We start from the raw sequence: 14838 nt of genomic DNA, 5'->3' as shown, positions 1-14838 counted from the left end.
GGGGGTGGGATGAGCTGTCTGGGAAAGGAAAACAGTGCCTTGCGGAAGATGGGCCGAGGGAGGGACATGAAAGGTGTTAAAACTTAAGAGAAAAAAGTTGTTCACGGGTGGTGGTAGCTGGGCCGTTGGGTGAAATATATATACCCTGAAGTGTTTACTGTCTTGTAGGATCGATGAGGGAATTCTTGGAGAAAGAGCAGATTGAGTTTGACAGTTGGGACGCTGATGCAGGCTGGTTTCAGTGTCGCAGGGAGGCTGACCACGGCACTGTAAGACAGTTTCCAGTTCTGGGTTAAAACAAAACAAAACAAAACAAAACAAACAAAAAAAAACCCATAAGGCTTCCGTGTGTGGCTCCCTTTCCGCCCCTCCCTGCCCCAGCTTTGTGGTTTGGCCCTGAGAGTGAACCACTGAATGAAAATGAATAAAGGGGTGGCCCCTATTAATTAATGAGCTGCAGGGAAAAAACAATGACTGATGCTTTCTTCTTCCATCCTTTTTACCCCCGGATTTGTAACCAGTGATATTATTTGTTTTCATAGTACTCAGCTTGCATCTCTTATGAAATGACCAATCCATGAATCATTTGTATTTGGGGAAATTTGATGCGTTTTAAAATGATAATTGTGTTCTAGATAGAAACACTGAAAAGGAAAAGAGAAAGCACAGTTCAGTAAAAACAGTGTTTTTATTGTTTCTAGAAAGTTATCACTAAAACAGTAGAGTAACATTTTTTAAGGACTAAGCTTTCTGTTTAAAGCAGTAAGCAAGCTGTGTGACTGTTGCTTACTTAATCTTTTCTGTGTTCGGATTTAATGTGGGGAGAGAAGAGCTTCCGTGTACCTGGGAAATGCAGGCTTTCCTCCTAGAGTTCTGGCGCACCTTTTGAGAGCCATATCTGTGTGCTTTCGTTTAAGGAGGGCTAAAGCACGTGGTTGAATTGTGTTTCTGCAGTGCTGATGCTTATTCTGTTTTGTGAACGCCATTCTAATGAGCACGACATGTGTTGAAAAGAAAAGGGGTGGTAGTAATTTAACGTTATTACTTGGTGGATGTATCAGACCCAGTCTCTGAAGAGAGATTCATCTGAGAATGCAAACTTACCACTAGTCACTAGTCATTGAAAAATGAATAATCCTGTTTGCTTGCAACTAAATGATTCTTAAGTTGCTAGATTTAAACGAGGTGTGGTAATGCATGATGGATATCCTAGTGCTAGGGAAGTAGAGGCAGGAGAATCATAAGATCATAAGTTCAAGGTCATCCTTGGGTATATGTTAAGTTTGAGGTCAAAGACCTAGACCCCCCCCCCCAAAAAGCCTAAATTCCAACTAATTCTTAAGTTACTATATTTCATTTCTATACTTTTCTCAAATGCTTATTACCTGAAAGCATTATTTTGATGGTGAACATAAACTTTGATTTACTTGTACTCTAGAATTTTCTAGGCCTCTCTTCTATCTAAAAGCAATGCTATGAATCCATTATCATTAAGTCACATGGGGTAGTATTTTTTTCAGCTTTAATAATTTGTCACTGATCTAGTAGCTACACTATGCAAACTCTTTTTCTGTGTTCATTCATGGATTTTATGGAAACTGTAGGTCTGGGCTCAAGGTAGAATATTTACTGTATGTCCTCTTGTAGAGTTTTCTCTTAAATTGTAGAAAGCATTGTTTTGGAGTTAATAGTTCATGAGGACATTAAAATTAGTTTCCTGTGCGATAGATATCTATGATGTTTGTTTGTTTGTGCAGGGAGGTGGAAGGAACCCTGTTCACGGAGACGAAGTGGTTGGCCCAGACATGGCTGCCTGGTCACAACTTGGCTCTCTTGGAAAGTTAAGCCAGGTTTGGTGGCACAAGTCTGTAATCTCCTCATCTGGAGAACAAGGAAAGAGAATCAAGAAATTTGAGGCCAGCCTTGACTGCATAAGTGAAATCCTGTTTCAAACAGGAAAAGAAAATGACACATTAGCTTATCTGATTTTGTACAATGGGAATTAAAAACACCTGCCTATTATTACTATTGACTCATTAAGAGCCATTGAGGAATTATGCTTTATATATATATACATATATATACATATATGTATATATATATTTACGATCTAAGTTTTTCAGTAAGATTAAAAATTTTTGAGAACCTAATTTCATTTTGATATAAGGCTAATACTTAAAATATAATTATATTTGTTTAAAGAATCTTTAAAATAAATTGTGCTGTGTTCCCAGTGCCTCTAAGATACCCCACCCTCCTAGTTAATGCTGAGATTATAAATGTGGTTTTTAAACTTTATTTAAAAAATTTTAATTTACTATGACTGGTCATCAGTGTGGGGCTGGAGAAGAGGTTTCATGAGACAGCACACATGTGGAAGCCAGGGGACAACTTTGAGAAGTTAAATCTTTCTTTCCACCTTGGGATTCTGGGATTCTGGGATTCTGGATTCTGATCTCAGGCTGTCAGGCTTGTATTCCAAGCTCCTTTACCCGCTGAGCCATCTCCCAGCCCAGAAAGCATGGTTTTCTTTGAAAAGAAACTTCACTGTTGTCTAGGAGGTAGTGAATACTTTTCTGGAACTTCCTGTGTGTTTGACCAACCAGGTGTTTGTACATGTTCACTTGTAATTGTTTTAAGAGGACCCCAAAATGACTTCTCCCTCCCCAGACCTAGTTTTCTGTTTTGTTTTGAGTCAGTGTCTCCTGTATCCTTGGTTAGCTTTGAACTTACTGTGTAGCTGAAGACAGCCTCAAATTTCAGATCTTCCTGCCTACATCTCCCACATGCTGGGATTATATCCCTGTTTCCCTGTGCACACTGTAGTAGTTCTTTCCTGATCTTGTTAATTCACCTGCAGACTGTGTATGACACTATTGAAGTGACTGAGAGAACTGTTAGGTTGATTGGGCCAGCCTGCATCCATTCCACACTCTGTCCATCCTTTTCTCCTTCCCTTTCTCCCTCTCTCCTTCCCTCCCTCTCTCTCTGTCCTCTTCCTTCCTCTGTCCCTCCCTTCCTCCCTCCCTCTGTCTCTTCTTCCTTCTCCTCCTCCACATTCTCCTCCTCCTCCTCCCTTTTTTGTTTTGTTTTCTGACGGGGTCTCAGTAGCCCAGGCTGGTTTGAAATTTACTATGTAGCCCAATTTGACATAGAATTTGGGGGTGCTCCTACTCAGCAGGTTTGGGCCACCACACCTCATCTGGTGTGATGGTCCATTGTTGACTTTGGATACTGGAGATTTTTGAGTATGTGTGTAAACTCTGAAAAAAAATGCACACATACACATTTTGTTTTTCCTTTGCATGAAGCTCAAATACAGCCTAGAATAGATGGTCTTCTGGCTTCCTTCCAGTCCTAAAATTTTAGGACATTGATGTGAAGTATTGTAGCCTTTATTTTTGTCCCTGGTAATTATATATCATTGTGCTGTGATATAACCACACTTAGTCTTTTGGTTCTGCTTCAAATAAACATGAAACAAATGCTGTGTTATTTTTAAAGGAAACTTGTGGGGGTGAAGTGGGAAACTGAAGAATGGTTGCCAGGAAAGGTCGAATAAACAGCAGTGGGAGAAAACACAAATAAATAGCCCAAAATGTCTGCAATAGACCAGCAGAATGAGAAGAGAAGACTCCAGTAGTCAGCAGCTCCATTGGAGGACAGAACCTCCCCCAGGGCATTTGAAAATACTGTGGGTACAATTTTGGGCATCACAAATGGGAGAGGCCTGCATTTAGTGGGCAGAAGCCAGGGATCCTAAATAATATGTCATGCTCAGAACAGTTTCCACCCAGCAAAGGATCCTAAGTGCCAAGGCTTCTCGACAGATTCTGACCAGTAATCTCAGAAGGTAGATGGGACTAGCTAGCTAAAGTTATTTATCCTTCGAAAAATACTATTGAACTAAAGGTATATGTCTTAGTCAGGGTTTCTAGTCCTGCACAAACATCATGACCAAGAAGCAAGTTGGGGAGGAAAGGGTTTATTTAGCTTACTTCCACATTGCTGTTGATCACCAGAGGAAGTCAGGACTGGAACTCAAGCAGGTCAGGAAGCAGGAGCTGACACAGAGGCCATGGAGGGATGTTCCTTGCTGGCTTCCTTCCCCTGGCTTGCTCAACCTGCTCTCTTATAGAACCCAAGACTTCCAGCCCAGGGATGGCACCACCCACAAGGGGCCCTACCCCCTTGATCACTAATTGAGAAAATGCCCCACAGCTGGACCTCATGGAGGCACTTCCCCAACTGAAACTCCTTTCTCTGTGATAATCCAGCCTGTGTCAAGTTGACACACAAAACCAGCCTGTACAGTATATGTAGCTGTTGATTCTGCTTTGGAAAAATTCACATACAGAACAAGTGGTTACTTGACTCTTGCTCATGCACTGTAGAGGAGTAGGGTGGCTGTGCCTGTGTAGAGTCAAGGAAGCAGGGTCCGCTGCTGTTGGTCTCATGCAATATGTAAGGGAACCAGTTGTGGTATTTTGTTTGTTTGCTTGTTGCTATTTTATATGTTAAAGTATTTTTTCACACTGATGTAGTATATTTATATTTTTATTCCACAGGACTGGGAGATGGTTCTGTAGTAAAAATCAAGCCCCGGGTTTGGTTCTCAGCACTACACAAAACTGATTTGGTAGCACATATACTCTCAGCTCTAGGAATAGGGAGTGAGTGTATTTAGAAGGGGCTGGTGGAGGTGGAGGATCTGAAGTTTAACACCAACCTTCATCAGCTTGTGAAACCTGTCTTAATAAGAAAAGCCTGTTGTTAAGTGTTCATTAAATGGTATTGAAAATTAAGGGTTTTCGTATTTCATAAATAGCTATTTCTTTCAAAGTTTCTTATTATATTTATTATTCTGTGTATCTGTGTGTCTGTGTGTGTACTTGGACGTGTAGGCATGCACATGCCACAATGTGTGTGTAGAGCCCCGAGGACAATGTGCAGGAGCTGGTTCTTTCCGTCTACTGTACGGGTCCTGGGAATCAAAGTCAAGTGATCAGCCTTGGTGGCAAGCCCCTTTACCTACTGAGCCACCTGGCAGGGCCCATTTGGCTGTGGACCATATATAAACACTGTTCTGAAATTTAGACATGGAGTTTTGTTCTAAAATTTGCATTTAAGGTAGTTTGAAAAGTATACACTTAAATAGGCACGATTAAATGATGAAGTTCTAGATTTGCCTTTCTAAGGACTGCTGAGCCCTGAGAGTTTGATCCTAGAAGAATGAACCTGGCTTAAGCTATGTGGGGCAGCTACTCCTGTGGGCTAAGCAGGAAGCTTGCTTCATGGAGAGGTACAGTGGAGATCTAATGGTGAATAAGGCCAACATAAAAAGTTTATATCCCATAAAGCAGCTCTACAGACAATTACAAGCTAGCTATTAGAGGTTCTGTCTGTGTGAGATGGCTTGGCGTGCAATGCTAAGTATGACAACCAGAGTTTGAGCTCTCGGGACCCACAGTGGTGGAAAATGAGAACACATGCACTGTGGCAACCTGGCCCACTCACATATACATATAAAATGAATTTCATTCAATTAAATGTTTGAGGATTCACAAGCCATGCCCCTTAATTACTGACTTACAGAGCTGCCCAGGATGTAGTGAAACGGTTGTGTAGATGTAGTGTAGTTGAGTAAGACAGAACTGAGTGGCAGAAGAGACACCTGCTTGATGTGTTCACATCTCAAACCTATTAGTATGCATCGGGAACAAGGACCTGGCATTTCGAGAAGCCTACCATCACGCTGAGAGCAGGTTGCTGGACAATGGGTTTGATCCAAGCTATGCTAGGTGCATAGATGTGACCTTTGCTTGCTTTACTTGTAATACACTTAGTTCTCAGGGTCATTGCTGTTATTATTAGTGTCATTATTTTAGTTTTTGAGACAGTATCACTATACAGCCTAGGCCAGTCTTGAATTCAATATCTTCCTGCTTAGACCTACAGTGCTGGGATTACAGATATGCACCACCACACCATCCTCTTAGTGATAATTTGAGGGTTAAATGAGTTGCCCTTACCAAGTGATTGGATTAGTACATGCAAAGGCTTGTTACTCATCTATAACTCACACCAAGGATTGCTGCATTAGATGAATTAATTTGTGTTACTGCAAGGAAATATGGAAAGCAGGCTAACTTTGTAAAGAAAACAAGTTTATTTTATCCAGCACTCTGGAGATTCAAGGGTGTGGCTAGTTAGCATCATCTGCGCCCTGGTGAGGACCTTAGAGGGTGGACCTTAGAGAGTGTGCCTGGGAGGGTCCGATTGCATTACCACATAGGAAACAAAAGGATCTGGGAGCCCGCAGTCTCTTCTCTCCCAGGACAGTGCCCCCAACTAGCCTAAGAACATTCTGCTGGTGTGTGTGTCTCTTCCCTCTTGAAAGATGTTTTATAGCCCAGGTTGGCCTCCAGCTTTCTCTGTAGTTGAGGGTGACCTTAAATTCTTGATCATTGTTATAACCAACCCCCCACATAACCCAACCTTCATTTCTGGGTTAGATCCTACCTCTTCCCAATCTGATCTCCCAACATCTCTGCAGTGAGCCGTAAAATGATAATACAGCAGTCTCTTGGGGAGACCCCAGCTGGACCCCAGCAGTCAGTTTAGTTAGAGGAGTAAATGAACCCCCAAGCTGACCTCAAAGGTGGTCACTGGGTTGTGCTGCATTCCCTTGGTGAATTCTTCTGCTTCCCCTACTGGCACAGTGGCATAGTGCATGCCAGAGGTAGATAGTGGGTATCTGTCTTAGTCCTTCTCCACTGTGGTTTTGAGACAGAGCTAGGCCAGCCAGTGGGCCCAAAGGATCCTCCTGTCTCCCCCTCTCCACCACTAGCATCACAGGTGCTTGCAGGCACACCTGGGTTTTTATGTAAGTGCTTGGATCAGATCCGGGTCCTTGTGCTTCTGCTGCAAGCACCTTCTGCTGCAAGCACCTTACTGAGCTTTTGTCTCAGACTCTCTTTTTAAAGATTTATTTGTGATTTTAGTTTTTATATTTATGATTGTTTTGCCTCGATGTGTGTATGTGTATCACATGCATGCCTGGTGTCCACAGAGCCAAGAAGATGCCATCATTCCCCTGGAACTGGAGCTGCAGGCATGTGTTAGCTGTGTTGTGGGGGCTGGGAACCTAGGTCCCCTGTATGACCTCTTACTGCCCAGCCATCTCTCTAGCTCTAGATGAGATCTCTTAAGACACTTGTTGTGTCCTAGTAAATACACGTGTAACATTTATTTATTTATTTATTTACAACATGCATATAAAAGCTCCTTTAAAGGATTTTCTTAATTGAGTAAATAATTTAAATAAATTAGTGTACAAATTTATTGTTTCATTCTGTTTCTGTTTAACTGGTACTGAAGTGTGAAAACTTGTGCAGTCATGTGTCAGACCCATGCTGATTCTTTATTTTTATCTCTTGTAGGATTTCTGGTAGGTACCACGTTCAGACAAGATGTGGTACCTTTGAAACATTGGTCTGCTTCAATTTACAGTTCACCTTTTCCACTGGGAAGCCACTTTTTTTTTTTTTTTTTTTTTTTTTTTTTTACGGCCTAGGCCTACTGAACTTATGAAACCATGGCGGAAGGAGAGACGGAGTCAGCTCGGCCTAAAAAGTGTGGCCCATACATCTCCTCTGTCACCAGCCACAGCGTGAACGTGGTGATCCGCGGGGTGGTACTCTTCTTCATTGGAGTGTTCCTTGCATTAGTGTTGAACTTGCTTCAGATTCAGAGAAATGTGACACTTTTTCCACCAGATGTGATCACGAGCATCTTCTCGTCTGCCTGGTGGGTACCACCATGCTGCGGCACGGCCTCAGGTATGGCTAAGGCGTGTGTGTGTGTGTGTGTGTGTGTGTGTGCATCTTCTTGTCTGCCTGGTGGGTGCCACCATGCTGCGGCACGGCCTCAGGTATGTCTAAGGCATTTCTGTGGTGCTTAATGTGAGTAAGGTGTGTGTGTGTGTGTGTGTGTGATTGCACCTGTGGGTGTTGTGCATGAACATATTTGTGCCTGCATGTTGAGGCCAGAGGTCAGTGTTGGGCATCTTCCTCAGTTATTCTCTAACTCATTTTCTGAGACAGCCTCTCACTAAACCTGGGTAGACTAGCTGGGTAGACTAACTGGGTGGACTAACTGGGTAGACTAACTGGGTAGACTAGCAGGGCACTGAGCTCCAGGGACTGCCTGGATTATAGGCGTGTGTCACCACAGTGACTTTATAATAGATACTGAGGATCTGGGCTAAGGTCTTCATGCTTTTGTGGGAAACATTTTATCCCCCTCACTGAGGATATAATTAAATAGAGTGCAGTAGACCTCTGTGAGTGAAGTTTGATGTGCTTGGTGTGCGCATGCAGTCATGTAGTGTCCTCCGCTTCCTCAGCAGTGGCATTTCTTTCATTTCCAGGCTCTTTTATGCCCTCATTCCCTCATAGCCCAGTGTCAGGCTGCATTGCCTCTGCCTTCTGTCCTCCAGGCTTATCTCTGCCTGCTCTGTTGTCCTTGGAGTCAACCAGTAGGTACTCTCGGTACCCGATTCTTGCATCTTTACAATTTAGCCATAAAATCAATTCTCTTAGGGGTACAGCATTTAATATCTAAGTTATTTTGATAATATTCACTGCTGTTTAAAATTTTTATATAAGGGCTATAATCTTGTTTTTGAAGCACACACAAACTTAATAAGTAGATAATTTTATTCAAGTTGAAAATTTGATATATTTTTAGATTTTTGTGTATGCTTTTATCCTTGCTGCTTGGTTTTTAAATGTAGCAGAAGAATAGTAAATACTCGAAGACTTCAATGAGTTATACTGTCTTTGCTTAAAATCCTGATAGTCTTCTTAGTGACTTTGACTATTCTCAGTAATGGACAGTTAATGGTTAAGTGAAACATGTCCTGAAGTTCAAATGGTGCTGGACTTCTATAATGGACAGCTCTTTAGTTGTGTCTAATGCCAAGGTCAGTGGGTCACCGTGCTTTATATAACAAGTAAGAGAAGGTAGTCATAGCTATGTGGGAGAAGATGTTTGTAACTCTGACTGTGTATGCTTAGTGTACATGAATATCTTACAACACAACACGGGTACTTTTGTCCTACATCCTAGAACTGGAGGTTGCAGATGTGCCTGTCCAAAGCTGAGGTTGAATTGTGGGATGTCTTCAAGTAATTTTATGAAACCTGCTGAACAGTGATGTAACCCTGCTATATGGATAGATGGATATTGTTGCAGTCAGATTCCATGTGGCTTAGATAGTCCTGTCAAGCTATTGGAGCTCTTAAATTAAGAGAAGCCATCACTGCCTTGTTTTCCCAGGGTTATCACTCTCTAAGGAGTGGTCCAGATAGACAAGAGAACTTGTAGCTTATTCTTTGCTGTATCTGCAAATCTACCTGTATTTCCCTTTACTTAAACTCAGAAGACAAAACCTTTCCCAGGAGCTGCTAGTTCTCTTCCTCCCTTCAAGATGTGGCTTAGTCTGCATCCTCCTGGCTTAGGTTCTTAGACCTGTCCACACCAGGGTCTCCAGATTCATCACTTCATGTAAAGGAACAGGAGTCGCCTGTCTCTGTAGGGTAGTCTTGGGAAGCCGGTGGGTGGCTTCTTGAGGCATTACTGGGGAAAGAGTCCACAAGTTTCTGTGGACTCTTCTCTTCTCTTCTCTTCTCTTCTCTTCTCTTCTCTTCTCTTCTCTTCTCTTCTCTTCTTTTCCTCCTCTTCTTCCTTCTCCTCTTTTTTCTTTTTCTAAGAGAATGTTTTGGGGGGATTTCTGTAATTTTTTTAATTAAAATATGTTTGGTTGTCCCCTTTTCTATCCTTCTTCTGGCCATGCCTTACTCTCTCAGTTTCATGGCCCCTATTTTTTGTTAGTTTATTACACACACACACACACACACACACACACACACACACACACATGCACACTCTAAATATATAAACATAGCCTGTTTTATACACATTATTTGTATATGTATATATATCAAGTAAATACAAGATTTGTATTAACTGTTTGAGAATTTCATTCGTATGGAATTTTGTTTTTTGTTTCCTGGGTTCTGGGACTGGAGGTTTAGCATTACCAGCTCTAAAGACTAAATTCTTCAAAAGACAATTCCTGTATTGTGGGTAAAAGAAGTAGAGAAGTTACCTCAAAAAAATCATAGGTAGGTAAGCCCAAGAAGGTCATTTAAAGGATCCTGCTAGTCAAACAGTTCTTACGTCTTTCTTGGAGAGGTCTCTGTCCTCTCCAGTTCCCCCTGTCCAAGGTGAGCCTACAGAGTTTACACCATCCTATTGGTGTCTTGGCCCCAATCCACTGGACTTGGAGATTTTTTTTCTATCTTGATTTTGACTGATCCCACTTCCCCGTGTTCTGCTGAACTTTGTGGGATATAAGAATGATTCTCTGATGCAGAATGTGGTGACATGGTTTTCCTGATTCGTTACCATGCTCAGGGTTAAAGCCTTCTTGTGACATTTTGTAATCCTCTGACTTTTTCTGGACCCCAAGCTCCATGCTCAAACTGTACAGGTTCCTGGTAGTGCTGCTTGTTTCTGGCTGTGGCTTAGTCCCCTTTGGTGCCTCCCTCTGAAAAGAGAGCTGTTTGCTTGCCTCTGCCTGCAGGGTCCCTTGTATGGAAGCTCCCTAGACAGCCTTACCTCTCCTTGTGCAGGGGCAGAGGAAGAGCCCCTCAGTCTCCTGTCGGTGCTTAATCCAGCACTCAGCAGTGTCTGTCACTTTGCCATGGAACACATCCTCTTGTTTATTAGTGTGTACATGTCTGTGTCCATGTGTGTCTGTGTGTTCGTGCTGTCACATCTCTGGTGCTGTCTACCTTGGTGGTGGTGGTGGTGGTATTCTTTTGTCTTTGAGACAGTCTTTCACTGGCATGGAACTCACCAAGTAGGATAGGTTGGCTGGCCAGCAAACACCAGGAAACTGCTTGTCTTTGCTTCTTAATGCAAGGGGATTACAAGTGTACACCACCATGCCTGGTGCGTGTGTGCGTGCATTTGTGTGTGTGTATGAAGTAGATTCTGAAGGTTAGACTCAGCCATCACATTACACAGCCAGCACATTACCAACTCGTCCATCTCTCCAGCCCTCTTTAAATCCCCAGGAAATACCAAGAGGCGGATATGTTATAGGGCTTCAGTATTTGCCTCTGTTGTCGTCTGTAAGTGCATCTTTCTGAGTGCTCTGGTTTTCTGCAGCCCCCCTCATTGCTAGATGTCTAATTTAACTGTGTTCCTTTTCCTGCCTCACTGCACTGAGCACAGCACCCCGAGAGAGTGATGGCTTACTACCAGTGCTTCACAAACTCCTTTTGTCTTCAGTCTTGGCAGACTGTTACTGGGAATCACTTAAAGACATCAGAAGGCATGTGACTTTACTTCAGAGAACCATCTGATTAAGCAGGATTGTATTTGCATATGATTTTACACAGCATGATTTTAAGTCTCTTGTTTAAAAAAAAAAAAAAAAAAAAGGTGTAGAGAGAGAAGAGGAAGCCCAGACATACTCCACCGAGCTCTCAGACAGTGAAGCCTCACTGCACTGTGTATATTCCTATCAGACTCTGCCATGCCTTTATTTAAAGGAAAGAAAGAAAGACATTTAATGGGAAGTGACAAGCTTCCCCAAATTCTCCTCCTCAGTGAGCAGCTGAGCACCGTGCATACTCAACGGATTTGTTTTTTTTTTTTTTATTGGCAAATCCCAAGGTTGGCAGCATGGCCATTTAAATTTCTTCTTTGTGTTTTCACTTCCCCTTCTCAGTTGTCTCTCACTTGCATAGAACCATAGTCAGTTTTACTTATTTACACTTTTGCACATACATGTCAGCATCTCTGTGTGATAACTCTTTACCAATGGCATCAGCTGCTGAGGAAAATTGGCCTGGAACACCTGCTCTGGCTGGATTTTTACTCAGGCACAGGCAAACAGGAGGAAGATGGCAGGGGGTTGAGGATAAATTAATTGATATATAGGTAGATAATAGATGGCAATAGGTAGATAGTAGATAGGTGGATGGTAGATGACAGACAGGTAATAGGTAGGTAGGTGCATCATTATCAGTATGCATCTATGTATGTGTATGCATTTATTATACAGAGAATTGAGGAATGACAAGTGAGCTGTTTTGTGACAGCCCTTGAGGAAAAAATATCATTTAGACATGTTTCAATTATTAGGCATGCTTGTCATTTTAATCATGTAGAACTTTGAAATGCTGTCATTTAAACCAATGGGATTTTTCAGTAGTGTGTTTTAAACAGGACTGTAATGTGGGTTTTCTTTGTGTGCATGTGTCTGTTTGTGTATGTATGTAGAGGCCTCTTTGTGTGCATGTGTCTGTTTGTGTATGTATGCAGAGGCCTCTTTGTGTGCGTGTGTCTGTTTGTGTATGTATGTAGAGGCCTGAGGATGCCCCTGGTTGTCCCTCAGACACAGTCTGCCTTAGGTTTTCTTGTTTCAGTTTGCACTCAGTTCTTTGAGCTTGCAAGGCAAGCTTTTCACAAACTGAGCCATCACCCAGGCCCTGGCAGTGTTTAGCAGCTATTGGGTCTCTGCATTGCTGTGATTTATCACTGGTCTCAGGATGGCCTGTGAGCCATCTGTACTTACCAGTGCTGAGGTGAAAAGAACGCAGAGCTCCATTCTCATCTCTAGGTGGAAGTAGCCAGGTTGTCTCTTCTCCATGCTGTTCCATTGCTCTGTGTGCCTGTGGTTTGTAATTCTAATTGCTTCCCAGTTTTCTTTTTCTTTGATACCCTTTTAATTTTATATTTTAAAATTTAAATATTTACATATTAAATTATACTTATAATTTAAAATCTCATTTTGTGAGAGATGGTGCAACAGTTGAGTGTTTAATGTTCTTTTAAAGGACCTGACCAGAGTTTGTTTCCCTGCACCCATACTGAGTGGCTTACTACCTCCTGTAATTCTGGGGATCCCATGTCTTCTAGCCTGCATGGGCACCCAAGCGCACATGCACATACTAGCAGGCACAAGCATTATGTAGACACAAATTTAACAAATAATCTTTAGCAAACAATAACTTTTGTTGTGGGCTTGGGAGATAGGTGAGTCAGTGCAGCGCTTTCCTTGTTAGCTTTGGGTTGACCCCTCAGAACTCACATTCAGAACAAAGCAAAGGGAAGAAAAGAGGGAAGGGCTGGGAGAGAAGAAAGAAAAAAGTGAGGCAAGGTGGTGCCTGCGCAAGGTGGTTCAGTGCCGAAGAGATGGGTGCCGCTGGTGTCTAGGGCTTACTGAGCTGCCAACCAAGCCTACTGAGATCCTGTGTCAGACAACGAGGTGGGTGGTGGCTGAGCAATGACACCCTAGCTTGTTCTTTGGCTTCGGCATGTCTTCATGAACACGTTCAGAAACATGCACAGAGCATATACATAAATGTCATGTCTCTGTTAGTAAGAATAGTTTAGGTCTTAGTCGTGGATATCTTGGTAGTCAAGAATGTTGATTCTCAAACCGAGAGCGGTCCATTAAGATGGCATCTTCTTACCTTTTAACAGCAGACTTACATATTATCTGTAAATTTGTAGGATTTTCATTTGTTTTTAAGACACTGGTCTGACTATGTGTTAAGTAGACTAAGTTGACCTTGAACTCAGGGATCTGCCTGCTTTTCCCTCCAGTGCTAGGAATAAAGGTATGCACTGCCATACCTAGCAAATTTGTAATTCTCACCATGTCCTTCCTTCTTTTTGTGTGTAGAAAGAACTGTACCTGTAGCCTTTTGTTTTCAGAGAGGTGCTGTGAGAGGATGAGGTGGAAAGCAGTCAGGAGACTGCTGGGTGCAGACAGGAAGCTGGCCAGGCAGGGCTGATCTTCATAAGGTGATGGTCCGGACCTTGGGAGCCTAGTGTAGAGGGGACAAGGTTGTGTGAGCTCACAGGCCTACCCTCTAGCTTCTCTTTAGATCCTATGTGATTATAGCATACTTAAGTACTGTGTTGTTTGAGGAGAACGTACTGTGGACTGAGCTGGTGCTTTCAGGTATGTAAGGTACTGTTGGGAGCTGTATGGTACACTTAGGAGTTAGTGTCTCTGGTTCCTTATGAGTCACTCCCGTGTGTGCTGCCTGGAGAGTGCTGCAGCTTCTCACAGCTTTCTGCAGTGTGCTGCCACTCTTGGTAAGGTAAGTTTCACTCGGGTAACTTGCCCTTTCAGAAGGATCTAGAAAGCAGTAGCTGTAGTGATGTGTGTAAGTGCATGGCTGCCAGTGCAGTACTGCTGATGACTTACTTTGTTTTTATTCTTTTCACAGCTGTGATTGGGCTATTGTACCCCTGCATTGACAGGCATCTAGGAGAGCCACATAAATTTAAGAGAGAGTGGTCCAGTGTCATGCGCTGTGTGGCGGTGTTCGTGGGTATAAATCACGCCAGTGCTGTATCCTTTCTGAAGCATGCAGTAGCACAACAGCCTCCAACCTCCCTGCCGTTAACTCTGATGGTCTCCCTCAGTCTCACTGCAGTGTTGACCCAGTTGCTAGGAAAGACACCAGGGTAGCGAGTGTGAGCTCAGAGTAGGGGAAGGTATGCTGGTTTGCAGTCCATGGTAACACTCTGCTCCTTAGGCTGTTAAATTTCTTACATGTCATTTTGTTAATTCAAAAATTGAATTTTCAAAGCCCCACCTCCTCACCCCTTTCTTTCTTCATTTAGGGTTTGCAGGTAAAGACCCTGGTAGTTTTAGGTACTCTTTTAAAAGTCTTTTTAAAGAAGTTATAGTGTCATTTTTTGGTTATAGTCAACACCAAGAAGCACCCGCTCCTACACACT

The 14838-nt window shown here is 42.7% G+C and overlaps 1 protein-coding gene across 5 annotated transcripts in view; it reads left to right on the top strand.

Moving 5' to 3' along the window:
- Positions 1-14838, top strand: part of Insig2 (insulin induced gene 2) — a 23023-nt gene that overhangs the window by 1185 nt on the left and 7000 nt on the right. The window contains exons 2-4 of one of the 5 annotated variants that reach the window (XM_031380780.1): positions 7443-7450; positions 7577-7841; positions 14322-14446. In XM_031380780.1, coding sequence (XP_031236640.1) covers positions 7598-7841; positions 14322-14446 — 369 coding nt within the window. In that variant the 5' untranslated portion in view covers positions 7443-7450; positions 7577-7597. Of the gene's footprint in view, positions 1-168; positions 270-7442; positions 7842-7915; positions 7934-14321; positions 14447-14838 lie in introns of those variants that run through there. The other 4 variants (XM_031380772.1, XM_031380765.1, XM_031380767.1 and 1 more) reach the window with 4 other exon arrangements.

Source organism: Mastomys coucha, unplaced genomic scaffold (genome assembly GCF_008632895.1).
Source record: "Mastomys coucha isolate ucsf_1 unplaced genomic scaffold, UCSF_Mcou_1 pScaffold1, whole genome shotgun sequence".
Taxonomy (NCBI): domain Eukaryota; kingdom Metazoa; phylum Chordata; class Mammalia; order Rodentia; family Muridae; genus Mastomys; species Mastomys coucha.
The sequence above is the reverse complement of the archived record's forward strand: the minus strand, read 5'-3'. Positions and strand labels throughout refer to the sequence as shown.